Here is a 17240-nt window from a genome sequence, read left to right on the forward strand (position 1 = left end):
GGTGTCGCGAACGAAGAAGCAGCTGCGGAAGCGCTTGAAACTATCTGGACCTTCAACAACGACGCTGCCAAAGTGGCCGTATCATAGAAACTCCGACTGAAAGGCCCAGCTAGTCCAGACTAGGCTTGTCCGCTATGCAGAATCAGCGTCACTACAAATTCAATAATACGTAGTGTGCAGCTGCCACATTTGCAGACCTGAATTTTGGTCGGTCCATCTGCAAATGTTTCACTGCAAGTGTCTCGGCCAATATTCCAATCTACCCACTTTGATGATAATCGATAATCGTTGACATTCCGACTAGGGCCGAAGTCGCTTCAACTTCCTACTAGCCAGATTCAGATGAAGGAATACAGTTCCTTCTGATCTCCTAACGCAACAGAATGCCAATCAGAGGACAGTCCTGGTGAGAAAGTTATATCTCTTATATACGACCACATGACAATATGCGCAGAGCATTCCCTTTATCTTCATCGCTACAAGCAATATGTTGCGACGTAAACGCCCTGCAATCAACGTAACGCACCCTAAAAGACTCGTCGGTTCCCTGATAATCGACATGTGATACTTGAGGCTGGTGCACACTTAGTAAGTTGATAATCGAATGTACGTCCTGTATGGACAGATAACAGGGTCGACTCATGACTTGGATGGTTTTCTCTTATAGAAATCCTGGATGATTGCGATCCTGAAGGTCACAGCTGTAACCCCCAATAGCTCAAGTTGGTCGTTTAGGGGTCTTACTCGCAGTGGCTATCCGATAGCCAGAATGAAGACAGGGTTCCATAGGCTATAGCCGCGCCACTCGATCGGCCACGTTGTCCGACACACTGACACTATAGTTGGGGTTATTTTCCATCAACGGCGCCGGCAAAACCTTATGCGCTTTTGTCGTCCGCTTCATTGCTGAATCATCTATGTTATCATGCACTCTCATACAATCTCAAGCTTCAGTTCCCGCATCGGATAACCTTTTACGCTATGGCAGAAAGCCAGAGTAAGACTGTCGCCTGCCGAAATTGAGAGTATTAAAATATGACGCTCGACGTCACTCTCCGTACGTACTCACCCTTTTCTTTTACATATGCAATCACTCCTGGTTGCACGCCTCATACTCACGTTCACCTTTTATTCTCCGTCTCAATCAGCGTATTAATTGCTCTCCCCTAAAATAGTCGCCCTCAATCTTTCGAGCCGAGACTGAGGTGAGCTCTCTTATTTACGGTTCTACGGACACCTTCCTGACTGTTTCTCGTCCCTAGTTCGAGCGTCTCTTTATTTGAGACAGTATGAAATCCCAGGATACAAACACCCAAACGCATGTTTCGAGTCCAAATCCGTCAAGTGAACCTATCAAGCTCGATATAGAGCATGCAGTGGTTGAAGATGATCCTCGAATATGGTCAGACACGAAAAAGGTGTGTCCTTCCCACTTGATTTTGTAACTACAGGCTGATAGATCACATCATGCAGAACGTTGTATTGTTCATCATATCTGGAGCATCGATGATCTCAGGTTTGTGCGCAAATATACAAAACCGTGAGTTGTTTCCTTAATACCATTGCAATATCGGCTGAACAGCCGGAGGATAGCCGCCAATGCTCAAATTGAACAACAGCTACACACCAATAGCGGGGACATCAGCCTGAGTTTGTCTCTTTCCATCCTCATTCAAGGCAGTTCTCCTATGATTTGGAGCGCAATCAGCGAGATAAAGGGCCGCAAGGTTTGGATTTCTGTGTCCTGAGTGCCACTTGTTAATATCGCCGAGCTCAGACGGTGTACCTTTTCTCCTTAGTACTGTTTACACTCGGATCGGTGATCGTGGCCGTATCCAGAACTATCGGTTTTGTGATCGGTATGCGTATTCTGCAAAGCATAGGGTAGGGAAGTCGCTCAGTCCCTTAATTCCTTGCTCACGTGGAGTAGGGCAAGCGCAGTTCTCACTATTGGAGCTACCACTCTGGCTGATATATACGAGCCGCATCAACGAGGAAAAATGATGGGTATCTACTATTCTGCACCTCTCGTCGGTCCCTCGTTAGGGTCGATTATCGGTGGTGCACTCACACAGGGCCTCGGTTAGCGGGCGATTTTCTGGTTCCTAGCCATCTGGGGAGGTTTAATGTTTTTGGCATTCCTTCTCTTGTTCAAGGACACCTTCCGGAAGGAAAGGAGTATGACGTACCAAGATGTATTGAAGAGGAGGCTCCGAGAACAACAGTCGTCGGAAGCAAAGGACGGCTCGAGAAATATCTCAGAGAAGGAATCACAAGTGAATGACGAAGACCATTCGAGTTCGAATGACATCGAAGCACAGCCGACGGTCATACCAGCATCAGCCATCAGAGAAGTACAACTGTCCATTGTTGATGTCAACCCTTTCCCTCCATACCTATCGGTCATCAGCCGTAAGAACAACATTGCTATCTTGATAGCATCAGGTGAGTACCCTCACTGGTCCTTGCTAAAGTTGTTTCGAAGAAATCTGATGCCCTCTTTCACAAGGTTTAATTTTTGCATTCAGCTTTAGCATTATGTATACATGCGCAAGAACATTGTCGATGTATTATAATTACGACGCTTTGAAGACCGGCCTCGTCTTACTTGCCTATGGTATTGGTAAGCGAATCACGAGCAAACCACGAGCACCTCCCTGACGCATGTATCCCAGGCTCTATGTCCGGCAGCATGTTAGGTGGACGTTGGTCCGATCGGACACTTGCTCGGTTAAAGGCCGCGAACGGAGGGATCAGCTTTCCAGAGGTGAGCCACTATCTTCAGCTCAACCTGTCTCTAACGCGAATTCGTGCAGATGCGCCTCGAGAGTACAAAAGTCGCCATGGTGTGGTTACCTCTTTCTGTGATTGGATACGCTTGGGTGTGCCAAGAACGGGCCAACGTCGCTGCGATGTGCGTGATGCTCTTCCTTGCAGGATTCCTATCCATGTATGTTTCTTTCCTTTCACACCGTCTTTTGCTCTCATTCGCGATAGATGGATCTACGCGAGCACGCTGGCATACATTGTCGATGCAAACACTGGTCGCTCATCGACGGCAGTAGCGACCAACGCTTCTTTCCGTGGTCTGTTTGCTTTTGTTGCTACTGAGATCGCTGTGCCTCTACAAGTGAGTCGACGTCATTAGCTTGTGGAACGAATCTGACGTTGGGTTTAGGATAGTATTGGCGACGGTGGTTTGTATACCCTCTGGGCGGGGTTGATGATCATTACTAATTGTATTATCTTACTGGTGTTGTACAAAGGCAGGAAGTGGAGAGAAGCTAGTGCTGAGCGGGAGAAGCGGATGTTGGATGGCAAGTAGATGATCATCATGACTTCCGAAGTTCAGACCATAGACGAGTATAGATGGTACTAACTATGACTATAACATTACTGTGTCACTGGCAGCATAGAATTAAGGCTCGTTTGCCGTCAATTCAAGTTGATGGCATGTACAATGATCGGTCTCGCGCAGTCGACTGTCATCCATATCAAATTTTAATACAGCGACGTTGTTAGCGTTCAAGTTGATGAGCCACTTTATGGTCGTCCATTGAAATTGAACGTGCTGATCCTCGAGTCGGGCTTAGTCCTTGAATGATGTCAAACTTCCTAGAAAGTCACCACGCCACACGGCTATTCCCAAAGCTCACGAACTCGATGTTGACTCGTGAAGGTGAACCATGAATCACTATGATCGACCGACATCTTCACTAGTACTACATAGTAAGATTAACGGTTATTTGTAGGGAGGGCTCGCAAGTACTGGCCCTGGAACCTGTGACTGACATCAGAAACAGATGATATGAAACGAAACACAGCGCCTACCAACCAGACACGTTCACGGATTGCGAAAAGAACAAAAGAGAAAATAATACACCTCAAATTGTCAATAACCACCAGGTAAGTCTCACCCTTTCAGCCGTGCGATGAGTTTGAACTACTAGACTGCAGTGTCTGAATGTTCTGGCTAGGAGTCAGGACGTTCTTAGTATGCCAAGTTGCGTGTCTTTACTCATCAGCATTATTTTGACCGATGACGAGTAAACTCGGCGATGACAACAATATGGCTAATGGTTATTGAAACACTGAATATCTCTGATATGCTACGAAACTGAAGGCGAGGGCCCAAAAGTTTTTGAAGTAGACTCTTTGTGATATATTAATGAGCAGTTCAATCATATCATTGATCCACCTGTGACTCCCACGTATTGCCTCTAATTAGACGTGATTATAGATAGCGTTTATCACTGAAATTCACTTAGCTCGATATGATAAGGCATAAATTACGATTTTAACCATTTCTGTTTGGTCATGGTAACGCAGTACAATGGAATATAATAGCATATCAAGCATGTGTAACTTTATTACCCCTTGATAATTTTCACCTTGATGCTATACTTGATTTGCCACTATAAAGGTGTATCGGATGATAAACAGACACTTATATTTCTACCATTCTTACTCCAAATAATTACACAGTCTCAAATTCCTGCAAAAAAAAACTCATTGGATAGTCTCGTTATAGCCCAATATCAAATTGCCCAAAGTTTATATCTTACTGGCAACAATGATCATGAATCCTGTGACTGCACACAGACTATCGCCGGCTATAGCCGTTATATGATAGGTACAGACGTGTTCTAGGATGCAGCGCCATCTGCCTAAGTCCATCATGGGGGGTAGGAGATATAATGGGATGCAATGATTCAGAGGAGTCTTGCCACTCTAGTAGCTGTTGCAGACACCCGTGAATATTTGAATTGCGCCACATACATTCACTGGAGAGGGTACCATGAACTTGCATGCAAGTGCATTGATATTAGAAATAGACATAAGAAATAAAAACGCCTAATGAAACATATCTACGGCAGCGAGGTCCATAATCCATCAGTCAACAAAAAATCAGTATAGGTATGAGAGGCGATGACACAAGTAGTGCTGCCGTGGTCCGGTTCGGTCCGGTTCAGAGGGTCCTTGACGAGAACCAAGAACCGAACCATGGTTCGGTTCTTTAAAATTGTCGAACCCAGAACCAGACCATTGAGAACGGTTCTCAATGGTCCAGTCCGGTTCTTGTCTGGTCCGAACACGAACCGAACCAAAAATTTTTCAAGCAATGGAAAAAACATTCACAAGACATCTACATGACATTGGGTAGCTAGTCTAACTGCATACCAACTGCATACCCTTCTGCCTCTACTGCTGCTGACACATGTCCATTCTTATAGGCTGCCTTCATCAATTGTAGCGCGGAGAAAGTGGATGATGCGAGTGCGTTGCGGCGCAGAGTTGATGTGATGCCTGCACTGGAGAAAGCGTGTTCAGAGGGAACGGAACTGCCTTGAATGGGCAGGTAATCACGCGCAACACGAGCTAGTGTTGGGTACTGCAGCGAATGTAACTAATCAAGAATGTAAGCGGGGAACAATGAATTTGAGGGCTGACTTACACCCCACCATGCCACAACATCATCAGTCTCCTCCAATGGTGAAGTAAGGTATGCAGAGAGCTCTTGATGAGGATCGCGCGTGCGATGGTCTGTAGCTTGACGTTCCATGATAGCGTCGCGCATCCAGGAAGCACCATAACAAATCGAAGCTTTCATTGTTGATGACGTGGCCTCTGGCTCCTTGGGATGTGGTCCTGGGGCTGGAGGCGCTTGATAATATTTGTCAAACTAAGAATACATCTGGAGTTAGAGACCGGTAGGGTACTTAAGTTTGAATAGTACTCACCACTGCCTCAAGACGAGCCCTCCCGTTTGCGACCTTCGTTCAGAGCACAGCAGTCTTCAGACATCGTCAGGCAAATAACTCACAGTTTTTTGGTCGGCACCCCGTTTTATGTATGGCACATAGCCTAACACCACAGAGCGACAATATCCAAGGAGATCTGTTAGAGTTGAGAACCGGTGGAGGATCATGACTATCCAGGAAGCATATAGACTAGAACAAGTAGATATCTGTGATATAGGTAAACATATGTCAGAGTCTTGAGAATAAATTGATTAGTACTTACCTTCAAAAAGGCTAACAGTAGCCTGATTAACAAATAATGCAAATCTTGAAGACGGTGTTTTGATGTCGACATGGACACCGACGTCGTCATGGTTGGTGTCGAAGTCGAGGGAATTCGAAGGTCAAGGAACGGTTCGGGAAGGTTCGGGAAAGTTGAACCAGAACTGGACCACTAGTGAAGGTCCAGAACCCAGAACCACTTTCCGGTCCGGTTCTGGCTGGTGAGGGAACCATGGACCGAACCACAGAGAACCGGACCAAAAGTCCGGTTCGAACCGTGGTTCTGGACCGGACCGCGGCAGCACTAGACACAAGGCTGCATCTATGACAAAATCTGGAAATTGTTTAGTCTTTTCACATTTCGATGTTGTGTGTTGCACAATTTATTTATTAAAGTTCGCTACAAAAAGGTTCTTCACTATCAAAATTTGAATGCAGACCCCTCATCCTCAGAGTCGCTGCCAAAGCCATCTAAGTCATCTACATCACTGTCGCAATCTTTGGAAATATCCTCATCTTCGTCTGCGTCATCCTGACTGACATCATCATCCTGGCTAACATCGTCATCTAGGTCTCTATCACATTGCCAGCTTTCATCTCCGAAGTCAACATTGGCATGGGCTTCAGGGTCCTCGTCATCCGAAACGTCTTCGTGACTGACACCAGTACTTCCGCCCCCTACTGCGTGATCATGTTGGATGATATTCAATGAGTCATATTGAACTTGATGACCAACACCTATGCCTGCGAAACGGCAAAACATGTCTCTATTGGCAAAACTGCACGAGTTACGGTGATGTGAGTATGAGACGAGATAAAGCTCACATGTTAACATAAAACGAAGCCCAGTCATCGACCTCTCCAGGCAGTCTTGCAGTGGAGGGACCTTGCCTGAGAAGGTCATTTGTACGATGATCAGCGAAAGCAGGGATAAGGTGGCATGCCCTGATCACTAGCGACGGGTCAAGAAACCCGAAGGCAGCAGGTGAGTCGGGAACGAATCCAATCTTTGGGAGGCGGCCTTCTTGGAAGCCCCAGCGGTACTGTGGCACAACACCAAACCATCGCACCCACAAGACCTCCATGTACTGAGGCGAATGGTTACAAGCGTTGGGGCCAACATGAAGAACGTTAATACAAAATGCACCCAACACCCGTGCATACCAAAAAGGGTGAGCACTCGCACTGCTTTCTCTCGACAACATCATCACTGTAGAGCCATTTCCAGGTTTGAGCATGTCTTGATCCCTACGGACATCATACGTTGTGTAGTTGATTTGGAAGCGCTTAGGTTGGAAAACGCGGTTCAGATTGTTGATGAAGTGCACATCGTTTCGCTCGACATCCGTAAATTCTCGTTCGTCGCCGTCATATTCTAAACCCAGCAAGTGAGAAAAAATATGGTCTTTAATTTTTGGTATGAAGTTCTATCAGGTAACATTATTGAATGTGTCAGAACAGTCATACAAAAATATAACTTACCACGACAGCTGGGTCACCTTGATGCTCTTCAAGAAAACAAGCTAAGTTGATGATGATACCTGGATAACTTGATAAACAATGGTGAGCTTCCAGCGGTAGTGGGCTTCCGGCAGGTTGATTATCTTTAGTATTGCCGGATTCTCGCAGATGTCTGATACGAGTGCGCCTCCGTTCTTGCTTCGCTAACTGTTTTGAAGGGTCTTGTTTATTTGTACTCTGGTAGAACCTTTTCAAAAGCTGATGTGCGAGCTCACCCTGGAAACTCAAAGGATTAAGCTGTTTACTTGCCACTTGATGAAGGTGAATACATACTATTTGGGTAGTGTACGAGTCAGTGGTTCCAAACATTTTGATAGAGCTTACATAGTCACCAAGCGCGTGTAACTTGTAAGTTTGCATATTGAAAGCCTTGGGACGCGCTCCAGATGGCCCTGTTCCTGGACCTGCCGAGTTGAGATTGGAAATCTTCTTCTGACGGGCAGCAATTTCCCCTGGGAGTTCCATAGTCCGAAACGCTGAGCATGTGGAATCCCGAAATTTTCGAAGCTGCTGTCCTAGACATCTAGTAGCTCGACTAAGTAGATCAAGGGAGTCGTCTGTGTGAATTCGAAGCTTTGCAAGAGTGTGCCATTCAGCCAGACGAAAGAGGAGAATACGAACAACTTCATCGTGTGAGTTCGGGAATAGACCCTCGAATGCAGGGATTGCACACTGGACGACAATCAGATTTAAGAACAACACTGCAGCAAGGATCAAACTCACCTTTAAGACATCCTCAAAATGTCGTGCAGCTCTTTGTTTCACATCGGATACATTTGAAGGGAAACATCGAATGGCACCCTTTCCAAATGATGGAATTGAGTGAAAACTTAACATCGAAGGATCGTCAGCATCAATTGAGGCTGCTGTGCTAATGAATACGTACCGTTCATTCAGTAAAGCTACTGATTCATGATTGATGCCATAAAGAAGCCTTATAAGATGCTTGAAGACGTATTTGAACACTCCAAGCTCAAATTCATGAAGGAGATCGACCACAAGCATTGGAAAGAAATCAAGGCCTAGATTTCCAAGTCGCTCATTGAAGGTATTCTAAATGCAAAATATGCTTGAGTTATTCAAAAAGGTCTGCAGCTAAATGCACTTACCAAGGTTGGCACCAATGAGAATGCCTTCAGAAGACGCTCGGCCGCAGCACCTTTGATCGGAGCACCTAGTTTGTATAGAGCCTCACGTGCTGCAAAGACCTTATCTCTGAGGTATAAGCGCACACTCTTGATGTGTGCTGATATGTCAGCTTTGAGACCAAGCTGATCAAAGCGTGATTTCAGCAGAAAACACCGGGGACATGGGCAAAATCCTTTGTCGCGAATAGTAGCAATAAGGACTCTGTTTGAAGGTCGTCAGTTAGTGTGGAAGTCGATGCAGTAAATTAGCTCACTTCTCTGGGTAATCTGCAGAATAAGTAAAAATCCTCGGAAAGACTCGTCAAGAGATGCCATCGTGGCATTTGATCACAATCCCATTCCTATACGCATCTAGGAACTCATCATCTAATAGGATGTGCCAAAGCACATGGAACAATTCCCGTTTGCAATGTGTGAGGATGTCGCTGATGCTCTTCATCTTGACATACTTGCCAATGAAACCTACAATAGATTCTGGTAGCTAGAGACAAATCGTGTTAGGGTACTCGCTGATTGTCTGATGGGAAGGATGTAAACTTACAGAAGGGATAAATGCGATAGGGTGACAGGCATTGGTGGTCGGACAGGCATGGTCATATTTCGATTGGTTTCCAAAAAAAAGATAGACCGGCCATGCAGAAGCATTGCCGAACTGAGCCAAGTGCATTGCATTGGACCAGAACATGAGTCCAGCAATTACCAGCTCCAGCTGACACCCATCATCCCTCTTTTGCTTCTGCAGCTCGTCGTGAGCCTTATTCCAGGCATCTGAAGTATAAAGCTCGTCATATAAGCGTTGTTCTCGTCCAGTTAATGGTGATTTCTAAAATCATTTGAACGGAGTGAGGTGAAACCAGCGTGATGATGCCTCTGAGAAGGCTGCACGAATAACATCTACAAGTGGCCGGTGATGGAAACCTGGGACAGTAAATAGTTGCCCATTGCCATCTGTATTTCTCTCCCTAGTTGGTACTAGTATTTCCGCTACTGATTCCCTCCAGCTATCTCTTTGAAATATGCCATTAGCGTCCAGTGTTGCTTCAGAGGCGTCAAAGCGTGTCATTTCGGTGTGAGCATTGAAATCATCAGGCACATCGTCGAGACTGAAATCCTTCGCCTTCAGCACTTCGCGAACGAGGCAAGTTAACTGAGATTCAGATGTAAGACCACTATTACTGGTCATCTTCCAAGACATCAAGCGCCAGATGCTCATACTTCTCCATGGCCAAGGGGGTGATTGCGAAGGAACTTCTGGGCTCCCGGAATGATCAGCCGAATCCTGTTCATCAAGGGAAAGGGAAATTGAACATGATATTGGATAGCTGCTCAACGGAGACGAAAGCATCTGGGTCATACGATGGTCGGTGATGATACTCCCATCCAATTCCAAATTGATTGAGAGATGTGCGAAAGGAATCAAATACATAAAGAACCACCCGGTGCACAACATTCGTCGAAGCTGGCGCTGGAATGGCAGGTGGCGGGACTGGAAGTTCGTCCCTGAACCGTAAGGGTAGGCGATGCGTTCGAGAGGGACGGCCAGCTTGATTCTCTGGCTGCTCCTCCTGTACAATGTCAAGTGCAGAGGCACTAGACGAGGCCACTGCCGAATCATTGATGCTGGGCAGAGATGCAGGAATATCAGAAGAATCAGATGTCACAATGTTCATAGGCATAGGTGGGGATTCCGAGGCAGAAGATGGCTAACATTCAAATGAGTGGAGTTCAGGGTACAGTGTGCGGTAAATGCACTTACTATTTGAGCACTAAATTTCATCTTCTTCGCAGGAGGCGCTTGCGAATCTTGTAGGGACGCAGAGATGTGTTTGAAATGTTGTGACTGCAGAGTCAGTTGCCTCTGCCAGTGTTTGCAGGTCTGACGGTGATGAGTCAGGCTTCTAGGTGCTGAGAACAATCGGTTGCATTCCCCTCCGCATTTGAGGTTCATGCTAACGAAAGCAATGATAAGTAGAAAAGCTGTCAGATCCTTGAGAATATGAATGAGTTTCATTGCCTCGTCATACTATGCACCATGGATGTGATAGAGGGATCGCTTTGAAGTGAGGGATTTCAGACCCCGCTGAACTCGTTTGCAAGATTCGTCGGAACCTGGTAGATTACAATGCAGGGTCAATAATAATTTATGTAACGAAACACAGGTCAGGCTAAGTTCTGAAAATATCACATGGTTAAAAGCCTCACACTTGACGGAGTAAGCAAGAAAGATGTCGTCCAACTGTGACGCCCTCGACAACGACTCCTGCTCCAGCGACTTCGAAGATGGGATTGAGACAATCTCGGCGAACGCCAACTTGTTCGAGAATCACTCAAAAAGGTCTACTCTGGAATGTCTTTGGGGATGCACTATGCGTTGTGACCATGGGCCAGAGCCCCATGTGTATTCCTGTAAATGCCATAGGCACCTGAATGTGCTCGAAATGTTCAAACAACCTCCAAGGGGCCAAGATGGTGGTCTTAAAGACACTGGTGAATCTCATAGAAAGCAGAAAAGTTCTGGAGATGACAACGTGAGTGCGCACAGCCCAATTTTTCTGCTGATGCACTTACCGCCACATGCAGACTCCACGCAACTTCGGCCATGACATGAGTTATAGGCAAGCAACATCATTACCTGTCATTGAACTTCCACCCAAGAAACGTAGGAAGATCGGAAGAAGTTTTGTGTTGTGTGAAGAGGAATTGCTGGAGCAGGTCATGCAGGAAGTTGCGGGAGTGCATAAGGCTATGAGCAGGATAGAAGCAATCTTCAACAGGTAGCACTCAGTTCTTCTTGAAATCTGTAATGCAATTGAAAACCATGGCATGTGAATCGTTGTATATAGACTCACCATGTCATAACTTGAATCAGTATCACAACAAAGATACATGTCAGTGGGTATGAGCAGTGTCGATGCCTGTGCAGTGCGAGTGCATAATGATATGACACTAGTGGGACTCAAGGTAGATTTTGGCGCCCGGCTACTCGCGGCTAAAGCCTCGTCAGGAAAGTCGAAAAAACACAGCCTGCATGGCACCACAATTCGAAGTCAGGCTTTCGGAGTTTGAAACACCATGCCTGCCCTTCGCCATCTTGCTCGTCGCTCAGCACGACTTAGAGCCAACACTCAAGAGGTGTGCTCAAATCCAATGGATCCGCAGGCCTCCTCGTCGCAACGACAACCTGAATCCAATCGTCAAGATACAATCAAGTTCGCTATCCAGTGGGAAAGGGATCATGCTCTCACTACAATCCTCATCAATCATCTGACTACTCACCCACCTGATTGTCGCATCCTGTTCTATTCTGATGGTAAGAAAGCAATGCCTAACATTGATGATGCCCCCTCAGGCAAGGACAAGAATGAAATACATGATGTTATTGCCAAGCTCATCTTTGCGACCCACCCCAAATACAAGACCGCATATCATCAGGATCTGAAGAAGTTTCGTGTGTCAGTCGCCAACCGCATCACAGCGTAAGTCTCTTTCTCTTGTTCTTATTTACGCTGATAAAATTTCAAGTCTCAAAAATAAATACAAGAAGTGCAAGGCCAAGTTCAGCGCAACGGGTGCTGGTGTGGTGCCATTGGACGCGACTACCTTGAACAACTTATTGGGTGAGTCCTTTATACTTATTTCTTGATTATTGACCGATCGAACTTTGCAGATGAAGTCAATGCTGAACTTCCATGGTATACCGATCTCGATAGCATGTGGCACTCGATCCCATCTTTTGCGATTAAATCGCATTCATCCAGGCCGGGGGTTGACCACGCGGGTAATCTCTATGCGCTCGTACAGCCGCATGGTGACCCTGGCAGGGCTGGTCCCTCGATGAATTTTGAGGGTGCCGCTCAGCCATCACACAGTGCATCCTCCCCCCAATTGCAGCCCCATCTGCCATCACACAGTGCATCCTCCACTCAGCTGCAGCCCCACAGTACGTTCTCCCCCCAGCCTCTAACGGCTCTTACAACAACAATCCTCCTATTGATCCGCGTCTTCTGCAAGCTCCTCCCTCCTTTCCTCGTAATGACACTAGTAATACCAATCATGATGCGGATGCGGACATGGATAACGGCTCTTCCAACAACAATCCTCCTATTGATCCGCGTCTTCTGCAAGCTCCTCCCTCCTTTCATCGTAACGACACGGACTGTAATATGGATGGCCCTGATGACGATGACGATGACGATGACCTGGATCTGAGTGGTGCTTTGTCCGCCCCCCTCGGGGACGCAATGCGCCACTTGGAAGATGACCCCATGACCCCTGACAGCCACGCTAGAGCCGCTGGGAAAAAGCGTCAACTTGCAGCATCGCCCTCTCCTCCTCCCGACGTTCCCAGTGCTTTTGAAGTGCCACAGAAATCGCCGACACCCTTTTATGACAGCCGTGCGGCATTCGGCGCACAGCGACCCTCCAGTCGTGGGGGGCGTCACAGAAAAACACCCTCTATCGCATCGTCAGGGATGTCCCGCAGCATGTCAACCCCTTCCTCAACAACTCACAACACATCATCCGACAGTTTAATAAGTCCCACCCCCCACACATCATTGCCGACCAGCACCGAAGGCTCGAAGAAGAAGAAAGCTAAGTCGGACGTTCAGGAACAGGTTGCCAAGGTAAATGACGAGATTGAGAGCATCCAGTCCAGTGCCGTGTCGCGCCATGAGGCGAAGCATCAACACTTCCTCGCGAAGCTTGATGCGAAGACTGACTACCATCGTGATGCGAAGAAGTACAAGTGGCTTTGTGACACGCGTGCGCACGAGTCCTCACAAGCCGCCGTCAATCACCAACGCCATCAGGAGAGTAAGGACACTGAAATCCGCCTTCGTGAGACGGATATTCGAGTGCACGAGGCACATTCCTTAGTCCTCGACAAGGAAGCGGAAACCTTACGCCTCAAGATCCAGTTCCATCAGATGATGCAGGGTAGCAAACCTCCTGCCTCGCATGGGGAGTGAGTCATTTGTCGTTGTCGTTGTCCGTTGTCATTGTCGTTGTCGTCCATTGTCGTTGTTGTCATCGTCCGTTGTCATCGTTGTCATTGTTGTCGTCCGTTGTTGTCATCATCATCATCATGTCATCGTTTTGCCGCTCTCATTTTTATTCATTTTTTGTTCTGATTGTTGTTGTGTTTGATGGTACATATGTTACATATGTTGTACAAGTATCTTACTAGTAGGACACATTCATGGTTAATATAAGCTTTCTTGGTCTTCACCCCCTCCTACGTTGAGCCCTTGAATGAGGACTGTCAAAGAGCTGATCCATCAGCTTTAAACGAGTAGCCTGGCCTGGAGTTCCTTCATAAGATCTGTCACCAACTATTTCATCACCATCTACATCTTCATGCTCTTGAGGTATGAAGTCTTCACCCTCTACACGAGCCCACTTCAGAGAATTCTTGTATAATCCATCCTGCTGGAGATGATGGGATTCAAAGCGGATAATCATGTTGTGCAGGATGATACAACATTTAATCCACTGCACAGCAAACTCCAGGTCTTTCTCTGACTGAATATTGAACCGGAGCTCTCGGAGAGACTGGAACCATCCCTTCAAAACAGCAAATGTGTGTTCCACACGCACACGGACCTAAATAAATTTAAATTCACTGAAAATCCACCCAAGCAAAAATCATACTTTAGAAAGGTGATAATTGAATGTCTTCTGGTTCTTTGTCAACCGTCCATTGCGAGGCTTCTTGAAAGGGGCTATACACCATGGCTCCAATGGATATGCACTGTCTGCCCAAACCCAGTGACCATCAGGCAGAAGGTCAGCATGCTCTTCATATAGGCGAGTGGATCGAAAAGCAAAGGCATCATGAACACTGCCAGGTTGACCAAGGGAATAATCAACAATCAGGAGGTTGTGGGGCAGAATGACTGCCTAGAATTAAATTAATTTTTTTATTGATGATAATAGAGAAAAACACATTACTTGACAACCAAGGGAATACTTTGATTTCCTATCATAAAACACCTCACCATAAAAGCCAGGTTTGGCATAAAGGTCCATAGTTGAGCCATCAATGGCTAGAAAGCCTCCACTCCACTCTGGACAGGTTCGAGACTCAGCAAATGCCTGAGCCAAGCGAGCATCCTCAGAGTCAGCTGCTGGGAAGTTGATAAACTTATCATGTGCATCGAGCACTGCAACCATCACACGATGAGAGCAATTGACAACTGACCCAACGCTCACACCTGCCCATTGAGCGACATCCTCAAGAGTAATGGCATTCCCATAGTGGCCTGCACGATTGAGAAAAATGGCAAGCTGGATGGAAACAGGGAGCTGAGGATTGTTGGACTGGTTGTGGAAGATAGGGTGATCGGAGATCTGATCAAGGATATCATCGAAGATCTCTGGGTTAACACGAAGTTTCTGCCGAAACAAATGAGGGCGGTGTTCCTCGTGATGAACTAGCATATGAAGCTGAGGTGCTCGTGGAGGTGGTTCATCTGGCTTGTGGAGTACCCGTTGAAGGTACAACAATTCAGATGGTGAGTCTGAACAATGTTGGGTCTTGCAGAACCTAGCTGCTATTCGACCCTAAAGGGTTTCTGGACCAGGCTCAAGGCTCAGAGAAGAGGAAATATGATAGAAACTTGCTGAATACTCAGACTCATAGTAGAACTGGTGAAAAGGTAACTTTATTATGTAAGCTACAAAGTGCCAACATAAGGTAAGGTAAAGACAGTCTCTCCAAGCCTAGCCAGAAATGAATCCCTACACCGTGCCCTTTCGACTTCATCACGAAGTGCAGTGATGGTGTCTTGGAGCCTATTGTAATGTGCAGCAACATCAGCACTGGATTCATCACTAGACTCGGAGGAAGAATAAGAAGTCGCAGTGCTGGCAAAAGGTGACAGTGGGGACAGTGGGGATGGGGGGGACATCGAGCTAAAAGGCATGTTGATACTATCTTCATCATCATCCGAGTCTGAATCTGTGTCCCAGTCCATATCAGACTCGGAGTCAGACCAGTCGTCTAGGAGTGCATTCTGGTATTGCAAATTGGCTAATGATAAAGTAGCTTTATCAATAGAATTGAGGAGGTCTTCACGTAGGGCTACACGAGGCATGATCACAGTGGGGAGGGGTATTATCTTATCAGTTGTCCAATCTCCAACTGATTCAGCGGAGTTTGAATCGGAGTTTGAATTTCTGCCACCATCAGCGTTGCTGATGTCGTCGACCTCGTTGATGGCGACTGCACTCAACCACGCCCCCACACCAATTCTGATGGCAGCTGCACTCAACCACGCCCCCACACCAACCCTGATGGCGGCCGCACTCAACCACGCCCCCACACCAACCCATAACATCCTGATGGCGGCTGCACTCAACCACACCCCCACGCTAATCCACAACTTCCCTGTCATTGTCATTACCTGTGAAGAGACTGAGACAAGCTCATCGGCGCTTGGCAAGAAGCTTAACCTGAAGGAACTGAGGTTGGCATCAGAGGATCTGCTTGCTGATTTCTTCATGCTCGATAAGAACTCTAGTGCATTTTCTTCTTCTTCTTATGAACTCATCTGATTGATATGGACAATCAGTGTCGCTACTTTCATTGACCAGCGAGATGTTCCCAAAAGTTGTTACTATGATCGATGCATCGATCACATCCTCCTCTTCCATATTTGCCTTACACTGGACGGGCTTGATTGGCCATCACACAGCGCATCCTCCCCCCAATTGCAGCCCCATCTGCCATCACACAGCGCATCCTCCGCTCAGCCGCAGCCCCACAGTACATTCTCCCCCCAGCCCCAACCTTCTAACGGCTCTTCCAACAACAATCCTCCTATTGATCCGCGTCTTCTGCAAGCTCCTCCCTCCTTTCCTCGTAACAACACTAGTAATAACGCGCATGCGGACATGGACTGTTATATGCATGACCCCACGGTCCGCTGACTCTTGCTCGATGCTTCGGAGTCCCCCCTCCCTCACTGTCATGCGCTCAGCAAAATCGCCGACAAACCATTTCACATATGCGCACATCTGTGGATTTCTGTTTCATTGCATCTCATGTAATTTCCCTTGCTCGTTAAATACATAGCTATATCTACATGTTTTTGTCGTAGTCTACATGCCTCAAAAAATGACAAGTGTTGTTTCCAAGTCCGCTCTGATGCCGCTATGTGCCGTGTGTTTTGGTGGCTTTCTGGCCGAGTTTTCTGAAGACTTTAGCGAGTTTTCTGAAGACTTTAGCGAGTTTTCTGAAGCTTTAGCGAGTTTCAAAATCTACTTTGAGTCCCACTACTGAGTAGTGCTGCCTAGTATAGACTAGGTTCAACATCACAAACATTGGCCGAGACCACGTGCTTAGCCGCAACTTCTAGTGACCCGTGATCTTGCTTCGATTTTTGGTTGCACCCGGGCCATGATGCACTCTTAGTGCCGCGTGTCAAGTAAGTACCCATTGTTTGAAACAGGCCATTCAAGATGTTCACTACTTTGATTATTCTCATACTGCAATGCATGACAGATTTATCTAGCAATCATCGGTCGCACATCAGCTTGTTAATTA

At 46.7% G+C, this 17240-nt stretch overlaps 8 protein-coding genes across 8 annotated transcripts; 3 read left to right on the forward strand and 5 right to left on the reverse strand.

Annotated features, from left to right (window-relative positions):
- Positions 1-1289: 1289 nt before the first annotated feature.
- Positions 1290-3325, forward strand: F5147DRAFT_748243 (MFS general substrate transporter; the record flags this gene model as incomplete). The annotated part of the gene is made up of 11 exons (XM_041440043.1): positions 1290-1418; positions 1474-1540; positions 1594-1727; positions 1778-1884; positions 1931-2082; positions 2110-2445; positions 2510-2623; positions 2676-2767; positions 2817-2950; positions 2998-3130; positions 3179-3325. The coding sequence occupies 11 exons, from the start codon at positions 1290-1292 to the stop codon at positions 3323-3325; spliced, it is 1545 nt and encodes a 514-aa protein (XP_041286198.1).
- Positions 3326-5873: 2548 nt separating this feature from the next.
- Positions 5874-6330, reverse strand: F5147DRAFT_724872 (uncharacterized protein; the record flags this gene model as incomplete). The annotated part of the gene is made up of 2 exons (XM_041439080.1): positions 5874-5968; positions 6025-6330. A coding segment is annotated over one exon (216 nt), but the record flags the coding sequence as incomplete, so codon positions are not given.
- A 514-nt stretch (positions 6331-6844) lies between these two features.
- On the reverse strand, positions 6845-7450 carry F5147DRAFT_586734 (uncharacterized protein; the record flags this gene model as incomplete). The annotated part of the gene is made up of 1 exon (XM_041431948.1): positions 6845-7450. A coding segment is annotated over one exon (606 nt), but the record flags the coding sequence as incomplete, so codon positions are not given.
- A 2071-nt stretch (positions 7451-9521) lies between these two features.
- F5147DRAFT_586706 (uncharacterized protein) lies at positions 9522-9905 on the reverse strand (the record flags this gene model as incomplete). The annotated part of the gene is made up of 1 exon (XM_041431942.1): positions 9522-9905. The coding sequence occupies one exon, from the start codon at positions 9903-9905 to the stop codon at positions 9522-9524; it is 384 nt and encodes a 127-aa protein (XP_041286201.1).
- A 73-nt stretch (positions 9906-9978) lies between these two features.
- On the reverse strand, positions 9979-10640 carry F5147DRAFT_658188 (uncharacterized protein; the record flags this gene model as incomplete). Its single annotated transcript, XM_041434397.1, has 2 exons — positions 9979-10395; positions 10449-10640. The coding sequence occupies 2 exons, from the start codon at positions 10638-10640 to the stop codon at positions 9979-9981; spliced, it is 609 nt and encodes a 202-aa protein (XP_041286202.1).
- A 277-nt stretch (positions 10641-10917) lies between these two features.
- Positions 10918-11470, forward strand: F5147DRAFT_658189 (uncharacterized protein; the record flags this gene model as incomplete). Its single annotated transcript, XM_041434398.1, has 3 exons — positions 10918-11027; positions 11112-11220; positions 11273-11470. 3 exons carry the CDS (start codon positions 10918-10920, stop codon positions 11468-11470), a joined length of 417 nt encoding a protein of 138 aa, XP_041286203.1.
- A 294-nt stretch (positions 11471-11764) lies between these two features.
- Positions 11765-12335, forward strand: F5147DRAFT_658190 (uncharacterized protein; the record flags this gene model as incomplete). The annotated part of the gene is made up of 3 exons (XM_041434399.1): positions 11765-11824; positions 11852-12168; positions 12215-12335. 3 exons carry the CDS (start codon positions 11765-11767, stop codon positions 12333-12335), a joined length of 498 nt encoding a protein of 165 aa, XP_041286204.1.
- Positions 12336-15369: 3034 nt separating this feature from the next.
- F5147DRAFT_780348 (uncharacterized protein) lies at positions 15370-16197 on the reverse strand (the record flags this gene model as incomplete). Its single annotated transcript, XM_041442441.1, has 1 exon — positions 15370-16197. One exon carries the CDS (start codon positions 16195-16197, stop codon positions 15370-15372), a length of 828 nt encoding a protein of 275 aa, XP_041286205.1.
- Positions 16198-17240: the final 1043 nt, after the last annotated feature.

This window comes from Suillus discolor (assembly GCF_016758755.1).
Source record: "Suillus discolor strain FC423 chromosome Unknown F5147scaffold_104, whole genome shotgun sequence".
Classification (NCBI taxonomy): domain Eukaryota; kingdom Fungi; phylum Basidiomycota; class Agaricomycetes; order Boletales; family Suillaceae; genus Suillus; species Suillus discolor.